The sequence below is a fragment of the Balaenoptera acutorostrata genome, chromosome 7 (assembly GCF_949987535.1).
Source record: "Balaenoptera acutorostrata chromosome 7, mBalAcu1.1, whole genome shotgun sequence".
NCBI lineage: Eukaryota > Metazoa > Chordata > Mammalia > Artiodactyla > Balaenopteridae > Balaenoptera > Balaenoptera acutorostrata.
Genome location: NC_080070.1, coordinates 81,450,680 through 81,473,042, shown reverse-complemented (window position 1 = coordinate 81,473,042; position 22,363 = coordinate 81,450,680). Strand labels below are relative to the sequence as shown.

Here is a 22,363-nt window from a genome sequence, read left to right as displayed (position 1 = left end):
AATTCAATGTAGTTTATACTTAACGATTATTCTGCAGTGCTATTAATGATTTTCACAATGAATTATGCTATTTAAATGAAATATGGGGGACGCTTGCAGGCACCATTGAGCATAATCCAGTCACCAGCAAATAACCTGTGCTTTTTCTGCCCAATTTAACATCACCACAGGCTTTCTCACTAACCTCCTTAACAAGTTGTGGTTCATAAGCAGGGGATGAGTCCGTTTAACCAGAAAATTAGTTGCAACACGGCTTGTCCGTCTTGAAACTATTGCCTCACTTTTAAAATTTCCATGAGCATAAATGAAATTGAGTCACATCTGAATGAAATCAAACTCCAGTCACATCTGAATGGAAATCAAACTCCATCTGATGTTGTGAAAATTTTCCAGTAATGGAAAATGAAGGCTAGGGACACTTTCTTCTAACACAGTATTTTAGGTTGATAAATTGTTTGTATTTGTTTTTTGGTGAAATGTGTTGCATTTAATAGGTAATTCTTAAGGTAGGTTTAAACATGTTAAAACAGAAAGAAATGTTTTACAAAACTAGATGCAATGTAATTAATGTTGACAAAGAAGTCTAGCAGAAAATAAATAAATAATTTAAAAAATCATTACAGGAAAGAATATCCTGGTCTAGCTACTATCCTGGAAATCCCCGGATTTCCTTGCCAACATTTGACAATTTTTAGATTACAAGAACAGGTGAACACACACTTATGAAGTGTAAGATGACAGTATCAGGTCAATAATATCTGCACTCTGGATTTCTCTAAATAACTTGGAGATTATCAATCTATTTTGACATGAATGTGTGGAAAGGATATATACTGAGTTTTAGTGGCACAGTATTTTAGCATCCTGTATGAGGAATAATGCATGGTCAGAGATAAAACATGTAAACAGTTAAGAAATAAGATTCACCAAATCATTCTCAGATTCAATAATTTTGTATCTAAGTTTTCATACAAAACTTGTATGTAAGTTTACAGTGAGTAAAGGGTTCCCTACTCCTTCCTGGCTTTTTCTTCTAGGTTATTTAATAATTAATTTCAACTCAGGATCCAAGCCATTTTTTTCTTTTCAGTTACCTTTGATATACTGGATAGAAAGGCTAGGTAACATTTATGTGGAAAAGGTAATTCATTAGAAGTTAAAATTATATTTGTTTTGCCCATATCATTTAGCATTTAGAAGTCATTTGTGTTTCTTAAGAGTCTTGCCAAAGCATTCATTCAACGTGAATGAAAAGACTATTAACACGCTGCCCTTAACCTTTGAATTCATGGAGTTTAATAACATCATTTGGCAGCGACCATTTTGCTGCTTCCCTTTTATATTTAGCCAAATTAAATGTTTTCTCTAGCACACAATACTACTGAAAAAGTAAGATTAACTTTTAAGTAAAAATCCTCCAAAAACACATAGTCCAGTGCATAATTTTATTAGCCTATATAATGTATTTTGTTTATACATACAAATTAAATTATAAATTTATTTATATTCTGAAATATTCACCAATGTTATTTTAAAGGATAGATGAAAATAATTACTGAGTAAATTATATTATAATGACCAAAAAAGAAATGCTATAAATGAAAATTTACATCAAATAGTGATCTAAGAAATATATTTATAGGACATATATGAGACTGGTCAAAAGCATGAGGGCAATGAAAATTATCTTTAGTTTCCTACTAGTTATTGTTAAGAATTTTTTGTCTTGTTTTTTGAACAATTGTTAATAAATCCATAAAATCTGAAGGAACATATTTATCTATTTGAAACATAAAATTAACAAATATAGAATATTGTATATACTGTAATATATAATGATAGTACCTGCTTAGTGGAAAGCTCCATTGCTGAAATAGCAGTTGGTTCCTAAAGAAGAAAAACAAAATGTGAATTGTTTAGTCTATTAGAAAAGTCATAGAATACCAACATAAATTTTCAGAAAGATAACTTCAGTGCCTGTAAGAAGCACTATAATTGGGAAATAAGACATGTAAAAGGAATTGCGTAGACAAGTGTTGTATGTATGGAGCAGACAATATAAGTGCATCCCCCAGTTAACGACCATCAGAAACATACCCATGAATCAGGTTGGCTTTATTGCCCACTGTGCATGGGAAGCTCAGTAAGAGAGGGATGGAAAGGACTTATATGTTTTGGGCTTGTGTTAGGTGATTTAAGGAAGGGTTCCAGGAAGTAAGGCTTTGCTTTGCATTGGATGCTGTCAAAAAGCAGAGGTAATTCTATGATTAGTTATCTTCATAAGTCATATTTAGGAGGGAAAAACAGAGTGAAGCTAAAGTAGTGATAGGTAAAGTAACAATCACTCACTAGGGCGGGGTAGGGAGATATTTGGTCAGTTTTATGGTTTGGACAACGTTTACATTCTTTTCTGTGTTCAGATATTCAGACATGATTACAAAATGGTCTTTTTTTTTTTTTTGATTCATAATGGTCTGAGAATGGCCCCATCTGATGTTGGGGATCTGTGAAAATTTGTATGCTCAACTGGAGAACACCACCATGGCATAGGTGAGACTGTCAGGCCAGCTCCTAATAGCGCCAAGGATGAGCTGAGAGTACTAGGCTGGTTTCCAGCTGTCAAGAACTGTGAGAGTTCAGTTGGGATGAGATTATTTCTTTATTATAAAAATGACTAAGATGCAAAGGCCTACACTTCAGGTCTCTGCTGGAGAACATAATCTCTTTAATTTCCATCAACAGGCTAATCTAGAGCAGTCATGACTAGGGAAGTAATAATCACATACACTTTGATAAAGTGTTCTGCTAAAGCTTATCATAAACATATGTAGGTTGCATAAATAAAGGCTGTTCTTTGATGAACTTAGACCATCAAAAGGCTAGTCACCTGAATGCATTCGCTTATACTCTTAGATTCACTTTCATTTAACTGTGCTCCATCCTATGTCTCATCAATGACAAACACAACTCTAAGAAGAGATGGCTGGGGGGTTTCAGAGACAGCTGATAACAAAGAGGCTTAGGTGGGAAGAACAAAATCCTAAAAGGTCCCTCTGTGTAGGTGACTGAAGTTAAGCCTTGAAGAAAGGGTAAGGAGTTACACTCTGGGGTCAAATGTATGGGTTCAAATAGTAGTAACACAAACTTGGCCAGAAGTGTGATATTAGGTGTGGTATAGAATCTCTTTCTAATTTAGTTTTCTCATCTGAAAAATGAGTACAATGGTACCTTCCTCATAGGATTGCTGAGATGATTAAATGAATGAATAAATATGAAATACTTGACAAATGTGCTCATCACATAGTGTTTATTCAAATCTCTCCTCTCTTTCACATGCACAACATACACACTCAACACATGTGCACGCACACACACACTCCCATATCCTTTCCTTTAGTTTTTCTCTTGAGTGCTTATCACTATCTAGAAATACATATATATGACATCTATGTATATATATGATTTATATATGACATTTATCTTGAGTCATATAGGTATAGGAGGTGAGTTTCCTCCTATACCTCAAAGCTCTTATCTGAAGGTAGGGAGGAGGAGTAAGGAACTAAGGATTGAGAGGAGGGAGGAAAAGTCAATAAAAAGTAGGTCATGTAAGTCACCACTGAGACAAAATCTGAGGATAGTAGACAATGACTCTCAAAACTATCCCCTAAGGCTTGTGCCAAGAAAAGTTGTATATATATATATAAATATCGAAATATTCCATTACTCTTTGGATGCCCACAGGGTTGTTAAATCTCCCACACCCTTGGCTGTGACTCTTGCTTGCCCTTTTGCCTGTCAGGGAAGTGCTGGGGCAAAAAGTGAAAGACACACAGTGGGAATTAGAGGTGAGGTTGACAGGATATGAGGACAGCAGCAGAGGCATCACACGTTTTCTTTTTTTTTTTTGAATTTATGAATTTTATTTTTTTATACAGCAGGTTATTGGTCATCCATTTTATACACATCAGTGTATACGTGTCAATCCCAATCGCCCAATTCATCACACCCCCACCCCCACCCCCCGCCGCTTTCCCCCCTTGGTGTCCATATGTTTGTTCTCTACATCTGTGTCTCAATTTCTGCCCTGTAAACCCGTTCATCTATACCATTTTTCTAGGTTCCACATATATGCATTAATATACAATATTTGTTTTTCTCCTTCTGACTTACTTCACTCTGTATGACAGTCTCTAGATTCATCCACGTCTCTACAAATGACCCAATTTCATTCCTTTTAATGGCTGAGTAATATTCCATTGTATATATGTACCACCTCTTCTTTATCCATTCGGCTGTCGATGGGCATTTAGGTTGCTTCCATGACCTGGCTATTGTAAATAGTGCTGCAGTGAACGTTGGGGTGCATGTGTCTTTTTGAATTATGGTTTTCTCTGGGTATATGCCCAGTAGTGGGATGGCTGGGTCATATGGTAATTCTGTTTTTAGTTTTTTAAGGAACCTCCATACTGTTCTCCATAGTGGCTGTATCAATTTACATTCCCATCAACAGTGCAAGAGGGTTCCCTTTTCTCCACACCCTCTCCAGCATTTGTTGTTTGTAGATTTTCTGATGATGCCCATTCTAACTGGTGTGAGGTGATACCTCATTGTAGTTTTGATTTGCATTTCTCTAATAATTAGTGATGCTGAGCAGCTTTTCATGTGCTTCTTCGCCATCTGTATGACTTCTTTGGAGAAATGTCTGTTTAGGTCTTCTGCCCATTTTTGGATTGGATTGTTTTTTTAATATTTAATAGCATGAGCTGTTTATTTATTTATTTTTTATTTATTTATTTATTTATTTATTTATGGCTGTGTTGGGTCTTCGTTTCTGTGCGAGGGCTTTCTCTAGTTGCGGCGAGCGGGGGCCGCTCTTCATCGCGGTGCGCGGGCCTCTCACTATCGCGGCCTCCCTTGTTGCAGAGCACAGGCTCCAGACGCGCAGGCTCAGTAATTGTGGCTCACGGGCCAAGTTGCTCCGCGGCACGTGGGATCTTCCCAGACCAGGGCTCGAACCCGTGTCCCCTGCATTGGCAGGCAGATTCTCAACCACTGCGCCACCAGGGAAGCCCTCATGAGCTGTTTATATATTTTGGAGATTAATCCTTTGTCCGTTGATTCCTTTGCAAATATTTTCTCCCATTCTGAGGGTTGTCTTTTCGTCTTACGGTTTCCTTTGCTGTACAAAAGCTTTGAAGTTTCATTAGGTCCCATTTGTTTACTTTTGTTTTTATTTCCATTACTCTAGGAGGTGGGTCATAAAAGATCTTGCTGTGATTTATGTCAAAGAGTGTTCTTCCTATATTTTCCTCTAACAGTTTTATAGTGTCCGGTCTTACATTTAGGTCTCTAATCCATCTTGAGTTTATTTTTGTGTATGCTGTTAGGGAGTGTTCTAATTTCATTCTTTTACATGTAGCTGTCCAGTTTTCCCAGCACCACTTATTGAAGAGACTGTCTTTTCTCCATTGTATATCGCTGCCTCCTTTGTCATAGATTAGTTGACCATAGATGCGTGGGTTTATCTCTGGGCTTTCTATCCTGTTCATTGATCTATATTTCTGTTTCTGTGCTACTACCATGTTGTCTTGATTACTGTAGCTTTGTAGTATAGTCTGAAGTCAGGGAGTCTGATTCCTCCAGCTCCATTTTTTTCCCTCAAGACTGCTTTGGCTATTTGGGGTCTTTTGTGTCTCCATACAAATTTTCAGATTTTTTTGTTCTAGTTCTGTAAAGAATGCCATTGGTAATTTGATAGGGATTGCACTGAATCTGTAGATAGCTTTGGGTAGTATAGTCATTTTCACAATATTGATTCTTCCAATCCAAGAACATGGTATATCTCTCCATCTGTTGGTATCATCTTTAACTTCTTTCATCAGTGTCTTATAGTTTTCTGCATACAGGTCTTTTGTCTCCTTAGGTAAGCTTATTCGTAGGTATATTATTCTTTTTGTTGCAATGGTAAATGGGAGTGTTTCCTTAATTTCTCTTTCAGATTTTTCATCATTAGTGTATAGGAATGCAAGAGATTTCTGTGCATTAATTTTGTATCCTGCAACTTTACCAAGTTCATTGATTAGCTCTAGTAGTTTTCTGGTGGCATCTTTAGGATTCTCTATGTATAGTATCACGACATCTGCAAACAGTGACAGTTTTACTTCTTTTCCAACTTGTATTCCTTTTATTTATTTTTCTTCTCTGATTGCCGTGGCTAGGACTTCCAAAACTATGTTGAATAATAGTGGTGAGAGTGGACATCCTTGTCTTGTTCCTGATCTTTGAGGAAATGCTTTCAGTTTTCCACCATTGAGAATGATGTTTGCTGTGGGTTTGTCGTATATGGCCTTTATTATGTTGAGGTAGTTTCCCTCTATGCCCACTTTCTGGAGAGTTTTTATCATAAATGGGTATTGAATTTTGTCAAAAGCTTTTTCTGCATCTATTGAGATGATTGTATGGTTTTTATTCTTCAGTTTGTTAATATGGTGTATCACATTGATTGATTTGCGTATACTGAGGAATCCTTGCACCCCTGGGATAAATCCCACTTGATCATGGTGTATGATCCTTTTAATGTGTTGTTGGATTCTGTTTGCTAGTATTTTGTTGAGGATTTCTGCATCTATATTCATGAATGATATTGGTTTGTAATTTTCTTTTTTGTAGTATCTTTGGTTTTGGTATCAGGGTGATGGTGGCCTCATAGAATGAATTTGGGAGTATTCCTTCCTGTGCAATTTTTTGGAAGAGTTTGAGAAGAATGGGTGTTAGCTCTTCTGTAAATGTTTGAAAGAATTCACCTGTGAAGCCATCTGGTCCTGGACTTTGTTGGAAGATTTTTAATCAGAGTTTCAATTTCATTAACTGTGATTGGTCTGTTCATATTTTCTATTTCTTCCTGGTTCAGTCTTGGAAGGTTATACCTTTGTAAGATTTGTCCACTTCTTCCAGGTTGTCCGTTTTATTGGCATAGAGTTGCTTGTAGTAGTCTCTTAGGATGCTTTGTATTTCTGCCATGTCTGTTGTAACTTCTTTTTCATTTCTAATTTTATTTATTTGAGTCCTCTCCCTCTTTTTCTTGATGAGTCTGACTAATGGTTTATCAATTTTGTTTATCTTCTTAAAGAACCAGCTTTTAGTTTTACTGAACCTTGCTTTTGTTTTCTTTGTTTCTATGCCATTTATTTCTGCTCTGATCTTTATGATTTCTTTCCTTCTGCTAACTTTGGGTTTTGTTTGTTCTTCTTTCTCTAGTTCCTTTAGGTGTAAGGTTAGATTGTTTATTTGAGATGTTTCTTGTTTCTTGAGGTAGGCTTGTGTAGCTATAAACGTCCCTCTTAGAACTGTTTTTGCTGCATACCATAGGTTTTGGATCGTCGTGTTTTCACTGTCATTTGTCTCTAGGTATTTTTTTATTACCTCTTTGATGTCTTCAGTGATCTCTTGGTTACTTAGTAATGCACTGTTTAGCCTCCATGTGTTTGTGTTTTTTACGTTTTTTCCCCTGTAATTGATTTCTACTCTCATAGTGTTGTGGTCAGAAAAGATGCTTGATATGATTTCAGTTTTCTTAAATTTACTGTGGCTTGATTTGTCACCCAAGATGTGATCTATCCTGGAGAATATTCCATGCGCACTTAGGAAGAAAGTGTAACCTGCTGTTTTTGGATGGAATGTCCTATAAATATCAATTAAATCTGGTCTATTGTGTCATTTAAAGCTTCTGTTTCCTTATTTATTTTCATTTTGGATGATCTGTCCATTGGTGTGAGGTGTTAAAGTCCCCACTATTATTGTGTTACTGTCGATTTCCTCTCTTACAGGTCTCAGCAGTTGCCTTATGTATTGAGGTACTCCTATGTTGGATGCATATACATTTATAATTGTTATATCTTATTCTTGGATTGATCCCTTGATCACTATGTAGTGTCCTTCCTTGTCTCTTGTAACATTATTTTAAAGTCTATTTTATCTGATATGAGTATTGCTACTCCCGCTTTTATTGAGTTCCATTTGCATGGAATATCTTTTTCCATCCCCTCACTTTCAGTCTGAATGTGTCCCTAGGTCTGAAGTGGGTCTCTTGTAGACAGCATATAGATGGGTCTCATTTTTGTATCCATTCAGCAAGGCTGTGTCTTTTGGTTGGAGCATTTAATCCATTCACGTTTTAGGTAATTATCTATATGATGTTCCTATGACCATTTTCTTAATTGTTTTGGGTTTGTTTTTGTGCATCTTTTTCTTCTCTTGTGTTTCCCACTTAAAGAAGTTCCTTTAGCATTTGTTGTAGAGCTGGTTTGGTGTGCTGAATTCTCTTCGTTTTTGCTTTTCTCTAAAGCTTTTGATTTCTCCATCGAATCTGAATGAGATCCTTGCCGGGTAGAGTGATCTTGGTTGTAGGTTCTTCCCTTTCATCACTTTATCATGCCACTCCCTTCTGGCTTGTAGAGTTTCTGCTGAGAAATGAGCTGTTAACCTTATGGGAGTTTCCTTCTATGTTACTTGTCGTTCTTCCCTTGCTGCTTTTAATAATTTTTGTCTTTAAATTTTGCCAATTTGATTACTACGTGTCTCAGTGTAGAAGTTTCTCCTTGGGTTTATCCTGTATGGGACTCTCTGCGCTTCCTGAACTTGGGTGGCTATTTCCTTTCCCATGTTAGGGAAGTTTTCGACTATAATCTCTTCAAATATTTTCTCGGGTCCTTTCTTTCTCTCTTCTTCTGGGATCCCTATAATGTGAATGTTGTTGCGTTTAATGTTGTCTCAGAGGTCTCTTAGGCTGTCTTCATTTCTTTTCATTCTTTTTTCTTTATTCTGTTCAGCAGCAGTGAATCCTACCATTCTGTCTTCCAGGTCACTTATCCGTTCTTCTGCCTCAGTTATTCTGCTGTTGATTCCTTCTAGTGTATTTTTTTTCATTTGTTATTGTATTGTTCATCTCTGGTTGTTTGTTCTTTAATTCTTCTAGGTCTTTGTTAAACATTTCTTGCATCTTCTCAATCTTTGCCTCCATTCTTTTTCCAAGGAACTGGATCATCTTCACTATCACTATTCTGAATTCTTTTTCTGGAAGGTTGCCTATCTCCACTTCATTTAGTTGTTTTTCTGGGGTTTTATCTTGTTCCTTCATCTGGTGCATAGCCCTCTGCCTTTTCATCTTGTTTATCTTTCTGTGAATGTGTTTTTCCACAGGCTGCAGGACTGTAGTTTCTTCTTGCTTCTGCTGTCTGCCCTCTGGTGGATGAGGCTATCTAAGAGGCTTGTGCAAGTTTCCTGATGGGAGGGACTGGTGGTGGGTAGAGCTGGCTGTTGCTTTGGTGGGCAGAGCTCAGTAAAACTTTAATCCGCTTGACTGCTGATGGGTGGGGCTGGGTTCCCTCCCTGTTGGTTGTTTGGCCTGAGGTGACCCAACACTGGAGCCTACCTGGGCTCTTTGGTGGGGCTAATGGCGGACTCTGGGAGGGCTCATGCCAAGGAGTACTTCCCAGAACTTCTGCTGCCAGTGTCCTTGTCCCCACGGTGAGCCACAGCCGCCCCCCACCTCTGCAGGAGACCTTCCAACACTAGCAGGTAGGTCTGGTTCAGTCTCCTGTGGGGTCACTGCTCCTTCCCCTGGGTCCCGAGGCGCACACTACTTTGTGTGTGCCCTCCAAGGGTGGAGTCTCTGTTTCCCCCAGTCCTGTCACAGTCCTGCAATGAAATCCCGCTAGCCTTCAAAGTCTGATTCTCTCGGAATTCCTCCTCCCATTGCCAGATCCCCAGGTTGGGAAGCCTGACTTGGGGCTCAGAACCTTCACTCCTTTGGGTGGACTTCTGTGGTATAAGTGTTCTCCAGTTTGTGAGTCACCCACCCAGCTGTTATGGGATTTGATTTTATTGTGATTGCACCCCTCCTACTATCTCACTGTGGCTTCTCCTTTGTCTTTGGGTGTGGGGTATCTTTTTTGGTGAGTTCCAGTGTCTTCTTGTCGATGATTGTTCAGCAGTTAGTTGTGATTCTGGTGTTCTTGGCAAGAGGGAGTGAGAGCATGCCCTTCTACTCCATCATCTTGAACCAGTGTTCTTGCAAGAGGGAATGAGAGCACGCCCTTCTACTCCGTCATTGTGAACCAATCTCTCATATGTTTTCTTGTTTATCTTCCCCTGGCCCCAGCCCTCCCCACCACCTTACCACCCGACACACTTATTTAGGCCCGGGATTTTGGGCTGTTTCGTGCACTGCCACATACCTGGGATTGTTGCTCCTACAGTTGACCCTTGAAGAAAAGGGGTTTGAACTTTGTGGGTCCAATTAGACATGGATTGTTTTTCAATTGTAAATACTATAGTATTACACCATCAGTGCTGGATGAATCCATGGATGCAAAAGCACAGATATGGAGGGCCAACTGTAAAGTTATACTCAGATTTTCCCCTGCCTGGAGGGTTGGTGCATCTAACCCCCAAGTTGTTCAAAGTTTAAGTGTAATTTACAAGTTGTCAATAAATATTTGTTAAATAATGAATGAGTGAATGAATGAATAAATGAATTCCCTACCAATTTTCCCCTTTCTCTCATATCTCTTTTACTCTCCCCATTATACTCTGTTCTTTCAACTGAATTTGTATATGAGATAAAGAAGGCCATCCTTTAAAAGAAGTTTTTCCTTAATCCTTTAAACTTAGCTGTAATTTCTTTGAAAATAATCTGAATATTCTATACTCACCATCTTTACTTCTTCATGTCCCATTCAGTGCCATTCATTCCTCAGCCCACTGAGTCTAGCCCTTACTCTAGAGAGGTCGCCTACAATTCTCAGCAAGAGAAATCACTGATGCTGAATGGAAGCTTTCAGTCTATTATTATTGCTGGACTTCTTGTTTGATATGGCACTACTGAGCACTCATTTCTTCTTGACTGCTTCTTCCTTTAGATATCATTATGCCTTGAAACTCTTTATTGACTATTCTTAGCCTTTTTCAGTCTTTTCTATCTCCAGCCATTCCTCATATATTTGCCTTGCCTTGCTGACTCCTTTCCACTCTTCTTTGGATGCCACATTATGTTCCTGGTGGGCTTATCCACTCTTGCGGCTTTAATTACCCCCTGAGTACTGCAGAATTGCAAATTTCCACTTTGAACCCTGACATCGAAGCTGAGCACAGAATTTTGTTAACAAATTTAAGACAACCTGCCTGAGACACAAATGAGACAAATGATTTAGAATGTAAATTAGTTTGATGGGATAAGTTAGGGATTTCCCATAATTTCCCATTTTCAGAGTTTAACGATATTAAAAATAATTTTCTATAGGAACTGTCAATCATAAAGACAACTATGATGAAAGAAATATCTATCAATTTTCTCTATACAGAAATAAGATCTTTGGAATTTAGTAGCATCAAATCACAAAAATCAAGGGGCCAATTCATCATAGATTTTTAGTTTTAAAAGACAAAATTGACTATTGTACTTAGGTTTATATAATACTGGAATCAGTGAACCCAAACAAAGAACTTAAAAGAGTTAGGAAAATATTCCATAGCAGCTTCTTCCATTCCAAGAGTTTCACAGGAAAAATGGTTATGTGGTTATGTAAGCAGCTAACTTCATATTGACTTTCATGAAATAAATTTTAGAGCCAAGGTACAAGGAAAGTACTTCTTAGAGAATCAACAGCTAGTATAATTAAAATGAAAGTTAGCTATGTCTCAGTTCTTTTAAAAACTTCAGTGAAACTATATAAAAGTGAAGCTGGTGAATTTTCAGACATTTCACATTCATTGACAATACAAAAAATTAAATGTCTGTAAGGTAGATGGAAATGATCACTTCATACATAAATTGTAAAACAAAACAAACCCCAATACACAAGAAACTCCATTGTGCCATATTATAATTTTAACGTTCTTCAATTAAGATCCTAGAAGCTCTTAATTAAAAGAAACTTACTTATTTTTTAGACCAGGAAATTAATAACAGTTTGGAATAGGATGTGCTATATGCTGCCTGCGGTTGAATTTTAATAGACAATATATTAAGATGACATCCATTTAAATAAGCTATATTTTTTTCTGAGCCCTAGTTGGTGGTGAATATAACTTTCATTTAAAACAGATGTAGCTTCATAAGCATTTCCATGAAACTGGTTTCAAGTGCAAATTTAATTGGAGTTCAAGTAAAAATGAAATTAAAAACTTAGCATCTTTTCAAGATTTTCTATGACTCTAATTTGCTAAAAAAATTTTTCAGATATTTTAATCTAGTCCTTATTAAACTTGCACACTTGCAGAGCTTTTCAACCTGCTGATCCCAGGAGAATCTGACAGAGCTCCCTGGATGCTACGCATGCTGATGCTTCTTTAGAATGAGTTAATAGACTAGGTTTTGGAAAGCATCAATTATGATTTACATTTGAATGAAAATTAAACTCTTTCATTTATTTGCTCAGCTGTTCATGGAATATTGCATAAATTGGGTTTAAAATGCATGCATTATCAACGTAACTGCCTTGCAATCCTTTGCAGTCAATAGGACTATAAATAAAACCCACTGTACTAAATGCATTGCGACTTGAACACCCCACTGTCTCAAAAGTAGAACCCTCTTTGGACTGGAAAAAAAATCTCCATGTGAGTAAAGTAAAAATCAGCATAAGTCTGGTTTTCATACCTTTTGAATATTTTTTTTAACAAGGTATAGGTGTAGAATTTTCAAGCATTTATTTTAAATGAGATTTTCATTTGTATAACTAGTTAAAAATAGCTACAATTTACCAGTAATCTTCATTTAAAAAAACAAAAAATTTATGAAATGAAGAAGTGGAGGCTCAACTGACTTTAACCAACTTGTTTGGAATCACATAGTAAATGAGATTCAAACACAAATTTATGGTTACAAGTAATATTTGGAATCAAGTTTGTGTCTTAGTACTTTGATACCATTTTGAATATATAATGGCTATTTAAAGTCATTTCTAGAGTCCTATAGCAAGGCCAATTTTATCTCACATCTTGTTACCTACAAAAATTTTACTCTAAAATGGAAATTTTATTACTGAGGAACATTTTTCTTTCTATACTCTGGATAGGGATTTGATTTCACCCAGAAAAAAAAGTATCTTAGATGTAACTGGAACCACTGGAATGTTCTGTGATTAGCCAGGGTGTTTTCCTAAAACCAACCTCAAGATGGCAATGGACATAGTACTGGCTTTAATTCCGGATTTTATATGATGTTTGGTTATTCAGTCTAGCAAAGACACATAATGAACATGGTCTCCTGGAGATGATATTATGCTAAAATTAACTGGTTGGTTGACATTAAATGTCTTTCTTTTTAAAATCCAAGAGTATCAGATACCACCAGGACCCTAAATCTGTTCCTTGTCTATTTACCTTGTCAAACTACCACAGTGCTCAAGTTAACCCTTTTAAATTTTATTTTATGTTAAATGGAATGACTTGCAAGGCTCAAATAAAAATACAGAAACTGTAACATTTCTCTGCTTGTTTCAGTGTATATAGAAATTGCTTTAATGTGTTTTTTGCCCTCCTTCTGCAAAATTAAACAAAGTTTGACAGTGAAATATTCCAATTGCTAGACCACAATATATGTATGAACTTTGCCTGATAGAATAGAATGTTGAAAGAAAATATTTCTCTAAACTCTGCCCAAATACATTTTGTCTACTTGAGTGCCAAAGAAATAATAATGACAACAATGCATAGCACAGAATATGGGAGAAAAATGGAACATTTATCTCTGGAAGATGTGTCCCATGTTGCAAACAACCTTTTAACAATATTATAAACTCATAAACAATCATTTCCATGAAAGCACAATATTACGTATTTATACCTAATTGTTAAAAACTGAATAAAGAACCTCTCTCATGATATCTTAAAAAAACCACAAAAAAGTCATTCAAGTAGTTATCATAGGTGTTATTTGGCTGTGTATTTCTCTGGAAACTGCAAAACACTAACAAAATCTAATAGACATTAAATATTTGTGTTGGCAAGATGGTTGGCTTCCAACCTCTCAAGATTTTGTTAAAAGTCATTTAATAGATCAGCTTAAAGTAATATTTTTAAACTAAAATTTGATTTACTATTAAAAAACATAGATAAGATGTGAAACGTAAACTTAAAATCCCAGAGATGTAGGGAATGAAAATTAGCTAGAATACAGTATTACTGCAAAATTATACATATTGATTCATAAAATCCTGGAAAATAATTAAATAATAGATCAAAAGAACCTTAGTTTTTTAAATGGCATGATATAATGATACAATTCTACAAGATAAAACTTAATTGTACTAAAAGATAATAAATTAAGTACTTGAAACTATGAAGGATAATATGGAAGAGTCTCTAAGCTACACAAGGTCAGGGACCATGTTTATAGCGTTCATCTCTGAATCACCAGAACTTAGCATTGTGCCAGGACCATGGTAGACATGTTTGTTTACAGTTGAATTAGTAAATGGAACTTGTTATAATCATATACTATAACTGAAGGGGAATATGCAAAGGAACCATGACAAATTCAAAAGTAAAAGATTCTGGAATAGTTAAGAAATTCTACAGTTAACAATATTTTAGTATTCCTGTAACTTCATATGTAACAGTGGTGGTAATATAGATTTCCAAAAATACAGAATTGGTAAAAAATTTTTTCTACTAGAATAATATGGGATATAATCAGCAGGATAACTTTTTGCTGTTCTCGGTTTATCTTCCTCATACTCTGGCACCTCACTTTAAGCGGAGTCTCCCTAAGGAAGACCTTAAACTCTTTAATTTCTCATTTTTCATTTTTGCATAAATACTGATTCCTTTATTCATTTAATAAATGTAGGTTGAAAACACACTTTAGGCTCTGGAGACACAACAATGGACACAAGACAGCAATATATGTATCTGCCCCTCAGTGCCCATAATTTGTTTGCTAAATCTAGATGGGCTCTATATTACTGACACAGTCTATTTGCATAACTGTATTTTTGAATTTGTAGGATAAAGTATCAATGCGTAAGCAATGAAATGGGACTTGGTGAAAGATAGGGATTAGTCATCATTCTATACCAGACAAAGTAAGGTCCAAGTGCCTGATTTTAAAAATCATACTAGAATTATGATGATTGTGTTATTTTAAGACTTAAACCAAGGATTAGTAGAGAAGGCTCCTGAGAATGTGGCTTATATTCAGTGTAGACAAACTAAAACAAGTAAAATTATATTGACAATAAGATTCTGAGCACAGGAGCTGACACTGTCCCGGATGTTCTACATATAGTGTCTCTAATTCTTCTAGCTTCCTTGCGAGGTAGGTATTATTTTTCCTGCTAGGGAAGCTCAGAGGGACTGTATGTGTTCCAAACAGAACTGCCATGTAGCTATGACTGAAGAACCTAAGCCCTTCCCATTAGAACATTGTTTAGTTATTACAAGATGTCTGTGTCATGATGCACCAGTTATCTGTTTCAAAGCTAATCATAATTTTACTTGAATCAATATATATACTAAAAGCTTGCCATATTTTATTTTCTCTTCAAAGTATTACTGAATAGTTAGCAAGAGCTCTATTGTGTTAATAAACTGGTCTACAAGTATAGGGCTAAAAGAAGTCTTGGGAAAACTTTGCGTACAATCAAAATATTTAATCAACTGAAAACTTTAATCCATCCACTTCATGTTATAGATAAAGTGTCTGAGATTTCTGGAGACTAAATGAGATAATTTTAAATTGTGAGACTAGATCTAATATTTTCTCATTTTCTGTCCATGAAATTCTTCTAATTCCAGTTTATTTTGCAGTTATAAATGTCTCAGACTTTTGCCTTCTTTTTTATCAAAAACTGAAATAACACCTTTGACAGGCATCTATTTCTCTGTTATGTTTCATAAATGATTTATATCAAGGTGTGCTTCAATTCAAACTCTTCCCCCTAGCTGGCTTTCTAAAAGGAACAACAGAACACTGTGGTGTATGTTACACTACTTCAGTTTTCCTCCCTCACTTCAATCCATATACTGCTGCCTCTACCCCCAATCCTATATAAACCTACTTGGGCCATCAGTGATTCAGGACAAAAGGACAACTATCTGTACTCTTCTTAATTGTGTAGACTAGGAATTCATAACAGATTTTCCACAAGTGATATAAAAACCTCAGAAACTTTTTTTTGCTAACAAATGATTTCTTTAGGAAAATATGATAAAACAATTCACAAATAAGCTAAAAAATTATTGAAATGTCTTCATTCCGTTATCATTCTGAATGTATTTCCTTTAAGACATTCATGGAAGTTACCTATCATCCCAGTTATACCACTAAGTGTGAAAGAGGGGATTTGGAGGGTAGGAGGCACACAGGGTTTTGTTCATTGAGGTAACTTACATAAACAATATAAAATGTAAATCATATAATTTATCATTGAGAAAACAAAATATGAGCCAAGGATATATTTCTTTACATTTTGTGATTTAACTAGCATTGAAAGTTTCAAGGTTTATTTTGACTAGTGTCTGGCTTTCTAATTGACAAGCTAATTAGAAGGCTATGCTAGACTGCTTGCCCATACCAAGTTCGCTGTGCAGCTGTCCTGGGGGAAAGACATACAAGGGAACTTGTTGACACTTGAAATTAAGCAGCACTCACCCGAAAAACTGTCATTTCTTCCAGCAGAACTTCTTCTAAATCATGCCAAGTCTCCTTAGGAATTGAAACTACTTTAAGAACGGTTCCAACATCTTTGAAAGAAAGTGGAGAAGACCACAATTTAAATAGATCTGAACACAGTTTAGTGTTAATGAATGAAATCAGTATTTGACCAGAAAGAACATTTTGACGTCAGCATTTTAAAATTTATTTTATTGTTACAGCATTAGTAATATATACAAATGCATTTCATGAAACTAGATAAAGTATAAACATAGCTATGGAATAAAAATAGTTGAATTTTTAGAAATATCTGAAGTTTTGGAGATGATTTTATCCTAAACCTGTGTAATTAAAAAAATATATATATATAATAATCACTAGGTTGGATTATTTGTATTTTTAATCTCAACTATCAGGTGTCTCAAAAACAAAACTAAACTAAACTAAAAATAATACCAGTTTGACAGTGTTGAGGTTTCTCAAAAAACTAAAAATAGAACTAGCATATGACCCAGGAATTTCACTCCAAGGTATATAGCCAAAAAAAAAAAAAACCCCAAAACTCTAATTCAAAAAGATACATGTACTGTTCCTAGCAGCACTATTTACAATTGCTATCAACAGATGAATGGATAAAGAAGATGTGGTATATGTATATACAATGGACTACTACTCAGCCATAAAAAAGAAAGAAATGTTGCCATTTATAGCAACTTGGGTGGAGTTGGAGGGCATTATACTAAATAAAATAAGTCAGACAGAAATACAAACACTGTATGATATCTGTTATATATGGAATCTAAAAAGTCAACAAATTAGTGACTATAACAAAAAAAGAAGCTGACTCACAGATACAGAGAACAAAATGAGTGGTTACCAGTGGGGAGGCAGAAGGGGGAGGGGCAATATAGGGGTAGGGGAAAAAAAGGGTTATTATGGGGTTATATGAAATCATCTGTGTGAAACTTTTGAAAATTGTAAAGCACTATAAAATTAATTTAAAGAATCTTTCATTCTATAACAAAATAAACTAAAAAAAGAAAAAAATTACCAGTTAGACATTACAGGTTTTTCCCATTTTTGTTATGTAACCAGGAACTACTATGAATACTTCATAAGCAAAATGGAAGGAATGTTGTCAAGCAACAAAAGTAGTTAGAGCCTCAGAGCCTGGCTGCTCATCTTCTTCCCACGAGGAAGACTCTAGTATAGTTAGAGGCCCCTAACAACAGCTCAATGACCATTACCTGATAAATGACAATAATCTGATTTCTCAAAGTAAACACCCTGGATTACTTATTACAGTGGTTTTTCAATAACTGGCTAATCAATTTTGGTTAGCAAATTGGTTTAATTAACATGCTGTTCAATCAACTTCAGAGTACTAACAAATTTTTAAATTCAGAACCATAAATAATGAAAACTGTTAAAATGAATACATTTTATAGAGATTTAAAGCACTGTTTATTCATTGTTAAAAGAGACAAATTGTTTTAATGATAAGAGCTGGCACTTTTACTCTAAGTTGGGTTAAGAAGCTACTATTTTCCAGTATTTACAGATGGGTTCCTATTCTTGATAGAATAAAGAACAGGGATTTATTAAATTCAAAAATTTGACTCTTCAACATTCCGTTTCTGATCAGTTGATCAATTATTTTTAGCTTCAATTGGCTCATTTTAATCAAATTAAACAGTCTAATTATTCGAGAAGAAAATCTTACCAGTAAAGTTACACCAGAAAAATAATTCAATGTATTCATACCACAGATAACCATTTTCAGGGGATCAATATGATGTGCTATATGAGACCAACAAAGGTTGCTAGTGTATCCCTTGTAAAGTCAAAAAAAAAATCCCTCTTTTAAGCAGATCCTTCTGTTTACAGGACCTTAGACTACTCATAACACCAAAGATTAAAGGTAAATTAGGTTAATATACTCAGTGCCTCTGATCAGTCTCCAATACCCCAAAATAACTTTATCTGTGTCCCAGATCAAGTTTTACTGAGTAGTATTTCAAACAATTTCACACAAATTGAATCAGGTTACTCAACTAGGATCAATGTGTAACTTACTTAAAAGATAAAATTACTGTAATCAATTTACTTTGTTGACAGATGACCCTGTTCTGTGCTGACCGATAGCCATCCACATCATCAGACATTCAACGTGCTCATGAAATTGGTTCCTTTAAAGACGGCTTGCGTCCAAGAAGAACTGAAAATTCATGATTAGGTTTCTTTGGTCAAATAGCCGGAAGCAAGCTTTTGTTGCACTGACAATGAGTGGGGGACTTCTTAACATGTTTAGGCCAGAGGTGAAGAAAAAGGCAAGTGTGACATTATTGAACAAGTTTAATTACTCTGTAGAGAGATCTAATTATAATTTGACATTAGTGATAAACTAATATTTATTGAAGAGAAATCCTATCATCTTATAATTTCTCAAGATATTTATAACCAGAAGTTGATACTTGCAATTCATTGACTTTTATTGAACTCCAGGTCTCCCTGGGATTCTTTTATTTGATAGAGAAACTTTCTCACTCATAAAAGCAGACTGTAATGTATTGCTCAGAACCTGACACTTACACTTGATAACGTAAGTATTTCACAGTTTTGTTATAAAACTTTTAAGTCTTTAAAGCACTTACTGTGCAGTTGCCATTCCCCTGTACTTAATGCAATTTCTTTCTCTGTTCTCACCAAGGGAAAATAAATGTTATTATACAGGTTTCAGTGGAGCACTCACTCTGTTTCCCATTGATTTATTTCAGTTAACAACGTTAATGGAGACTAGGAATTTATTACCTTGGAATCTGACCCTAAGTAGCAAGTTTCAGATTTGTAACTGGTGCTTTTAAAATAGTATTATTAAAGAGAGTAGGGGAAAAATAAAATAATATGTCATAATAGCAATGGAATTCATCCTGAAAATACACCTATAAAATGTTTGTTTCTAATCATGGAATTGGTAAAAATACGTCATTAAATTTCTATAGAAATGGATCTAAAATGTATCTGACGATTCCTTAGGTCCACTTCGTTGGTTTTCTGATGAAGTTTTGTTTTGCTTTGTTTTGTTTCTCATTGTATGGTAAAAACACTAAACAAATTTTGTTGCCAAAATTTATTTTCTGGAAGATTTGCACTCTATGATAATTTTAAAGTTCAGATAATTTTGCATCAATATATTCTAGAACTTTTATTGAATGTCTTGGGAATTTTATGCACGATTTGAGCAATACATTTTTGTCCTGAAAAGCCATTGTTCAGAAAAGAGTTATGATTCAATTATAGACATTGACTGTTCACCTAATCAATAGCTTTACCTGATTACATTTATCAACTTTTGATTGAAAAGGAAATTTAATTTAAATTAATAAATATATGTCAACTTGCCTAAAAAAATAACACATTGGAATGGGAGAATGTTCAGGGTTTTTAGTCATTTATTAGAGGTTAACTATACCTTAAGAGTGACTATAAAGTCTTCCTTCAGTTCTTAGTATACTTAATTAGTTAGACGCAATGTTCTGGAAGAACATTTAGAGCTGAAGTTAAAACATTTACCTGTTCCAATAAACATGACATCATACTGGCCATCTTCTGCATCCACTCGATCTACTACAATTTGTGTAAACTGGTAATTTACATCTGTTTTGATCATTATCGGCCGGTTATTAATAGGAAACACTGGATTGTACATGGCTGGATGACTTCTGGCAAATGTTATAACATCATCAGGAAGGTCTTTTGTAGACTCAAATCCACCAAATGTTTTACTGGGACACTATTAAGATAAAGAAAATATTATCTTTTGATTAAAATATAATGAATAGGATTATAATTTATATAATATATGGCCTCAATGAACTAGGAATCTAAATCTGTAATTTTTTTAAGTAACTGTTAAACTAAAAAACAATTTTACTTAAATTAGAAGATGTAATATATAATATACATTTTCTAAACATATTTTAAGTCTCGATGGGATGTCATCATTTCTTACCAAAAATTGCAAATGCATCTAATGAATTCAGTGTACAGGAGAAGTCTGATGCCTCTATTAGTGACAACACCATATACTTTATGTTTAAATGAAGTATTTGAAATAATGAGTGGAATATGTTATAACTAAATGCTATTAATCATTAGATTAGAGAAAATCAAAAATTTTCTTGAATGCATTTCATTTTTCCCTATGGTATTATGCTAAAATATAAATGCTCTCTTCAAACTAAAAGACAATATAAACTAGTCTTTATTGCTTTATTTTTAACATAACCCTGAAAAAGTACCACAAAAAGGACCAAAAGTATTATTTCTTTAACAATTACAGTAATTCTAGGGATAAGGAGATGTGTTATTCAAGGTGTTTAACAACTTGCATGGCACAGAAACTGACCAATCAGAATGGACCAAGCAGAACAGATGATGGCCATAGGGAGAGCCAGACAGGATGCTGTGCTGTACAGTGTCATAATATCACCTCTGGATTTAAATGCTCCACTTAAGGCAATAAAACAAAAACAAGAAAATTCAGATTTTACTGTCTCTTTTCACTGCATTTAATTATGCGGTGCAAGCATTCAGAGTATAGTATCTCCAGTCTCTTGCTTTTTGTCTTACATTTAACTAATTTCTGCCATTTAATGTAAGAGTTTGATAGCTGAAATGTAGTTGAGTGGTTCTTGATCTAACAAGAGGCTTAGAAGGAGAAATCAATTGTCTCTGCCATTACCTTAACACAGATCATTAATAATTCATGAGAAATGAAATAAAGCTATTTTGAAAGAGGAAGAGTATCTCTTTATGAATATATATGTATGTAGTATACAGATACACACACAATAATACACTAATATAACAGTTAAGGGATTTAGGGAATTACTTTTTATTTAAGTAAATTAAAAAATTATTTATTTAATGTTATAGAAATATCAAATAGCTGTATAAACTCCTAGAAGAAACGATAAAACATATTTTATAACATTAATTTTTTTGCTTTTCTACCACCATTTAAAAACAACTTGCAAAAATTTAGAAATGATTGAAAATGAAGATTTATTTATTTTAGATTTTTATCTTACAATTTGTCTCACTTTCTCGCCTTACTTTTATTTTTGTATTTAGTATTACTTAAGCTGTAGGTTTTTCTTTAAAAATAAAGAAAATGCCCTTCTATTGACACACTGCTTGAAGGCTTCTTAATATGTTTTTCTCCAGTAGTGTTGATGGAACGACATATTCTCAGCTGCCCACTTTTGGGATTAATGGATTGATCTAAGTGAATTTTATTCACGGAGCAAGGTGTTGCCTCCTTTTGGCAGCCCCTCCCTAATTCCTAGCTTAGGCAGTGCTTTCTGTCTTCTGCCTCCAGCACTTGGTTCACACTGCTGACTTAATGGACCATGTCATAACAACTCTCTATGAACAATGGGTGAGAATTCAGGCTCTAGAATCAAACTTCCTGGAATGAATCTTGGCTCCTCTCTTTGCCTCAGAGTCTTCATCTGTGAAATGGGAACAAGTATTGGGCTACTGAATATACTATTTTATATATATATATATACACACACACACACACACACACACACACACATACATATACATATGTATGTATGCATAAATCTGTTAAAACAGGCTTCTTATAATCAATGGATAGTCTATCTTGTTCATTTTTTCTTCTGAAAGCCTATT

At 34.9% G+C, this 22,363-nt stretch overlaps 1 protein-coding gene across 2 annotated transcripts in view; it reads right to left on the bottom strand.

The window, feature by feature from the left end:
* The window catches only part of SEMA3A (semaphorin 3A), a 495,018-nt gene that overhangs the window by 22,968 nt on the left and 449,687 nt on the right, over positions 1-22,363 (bottom strand). For both annotated transcript variants that reach the window (XM_057550500.1, XM_007170273.2), the window contains 3 exons: positions 20,234-20,453; positions 16,658-16,749; positions 1,846-1,887 (listed from right to left, as the gene is read on the bottom strand). In XM_057550500.1, the coding sequence (XP_057406483.1) occupies positions 1,846-1,887; positions 16,658-16,749; positions 20,234-20,453 (354 nt within the window). The remainder of the gene's footprint in view (positions 1-1,845; positions 1,888-16,657; positions 16,750-20,233; positions 20,454-22,363) is intronic.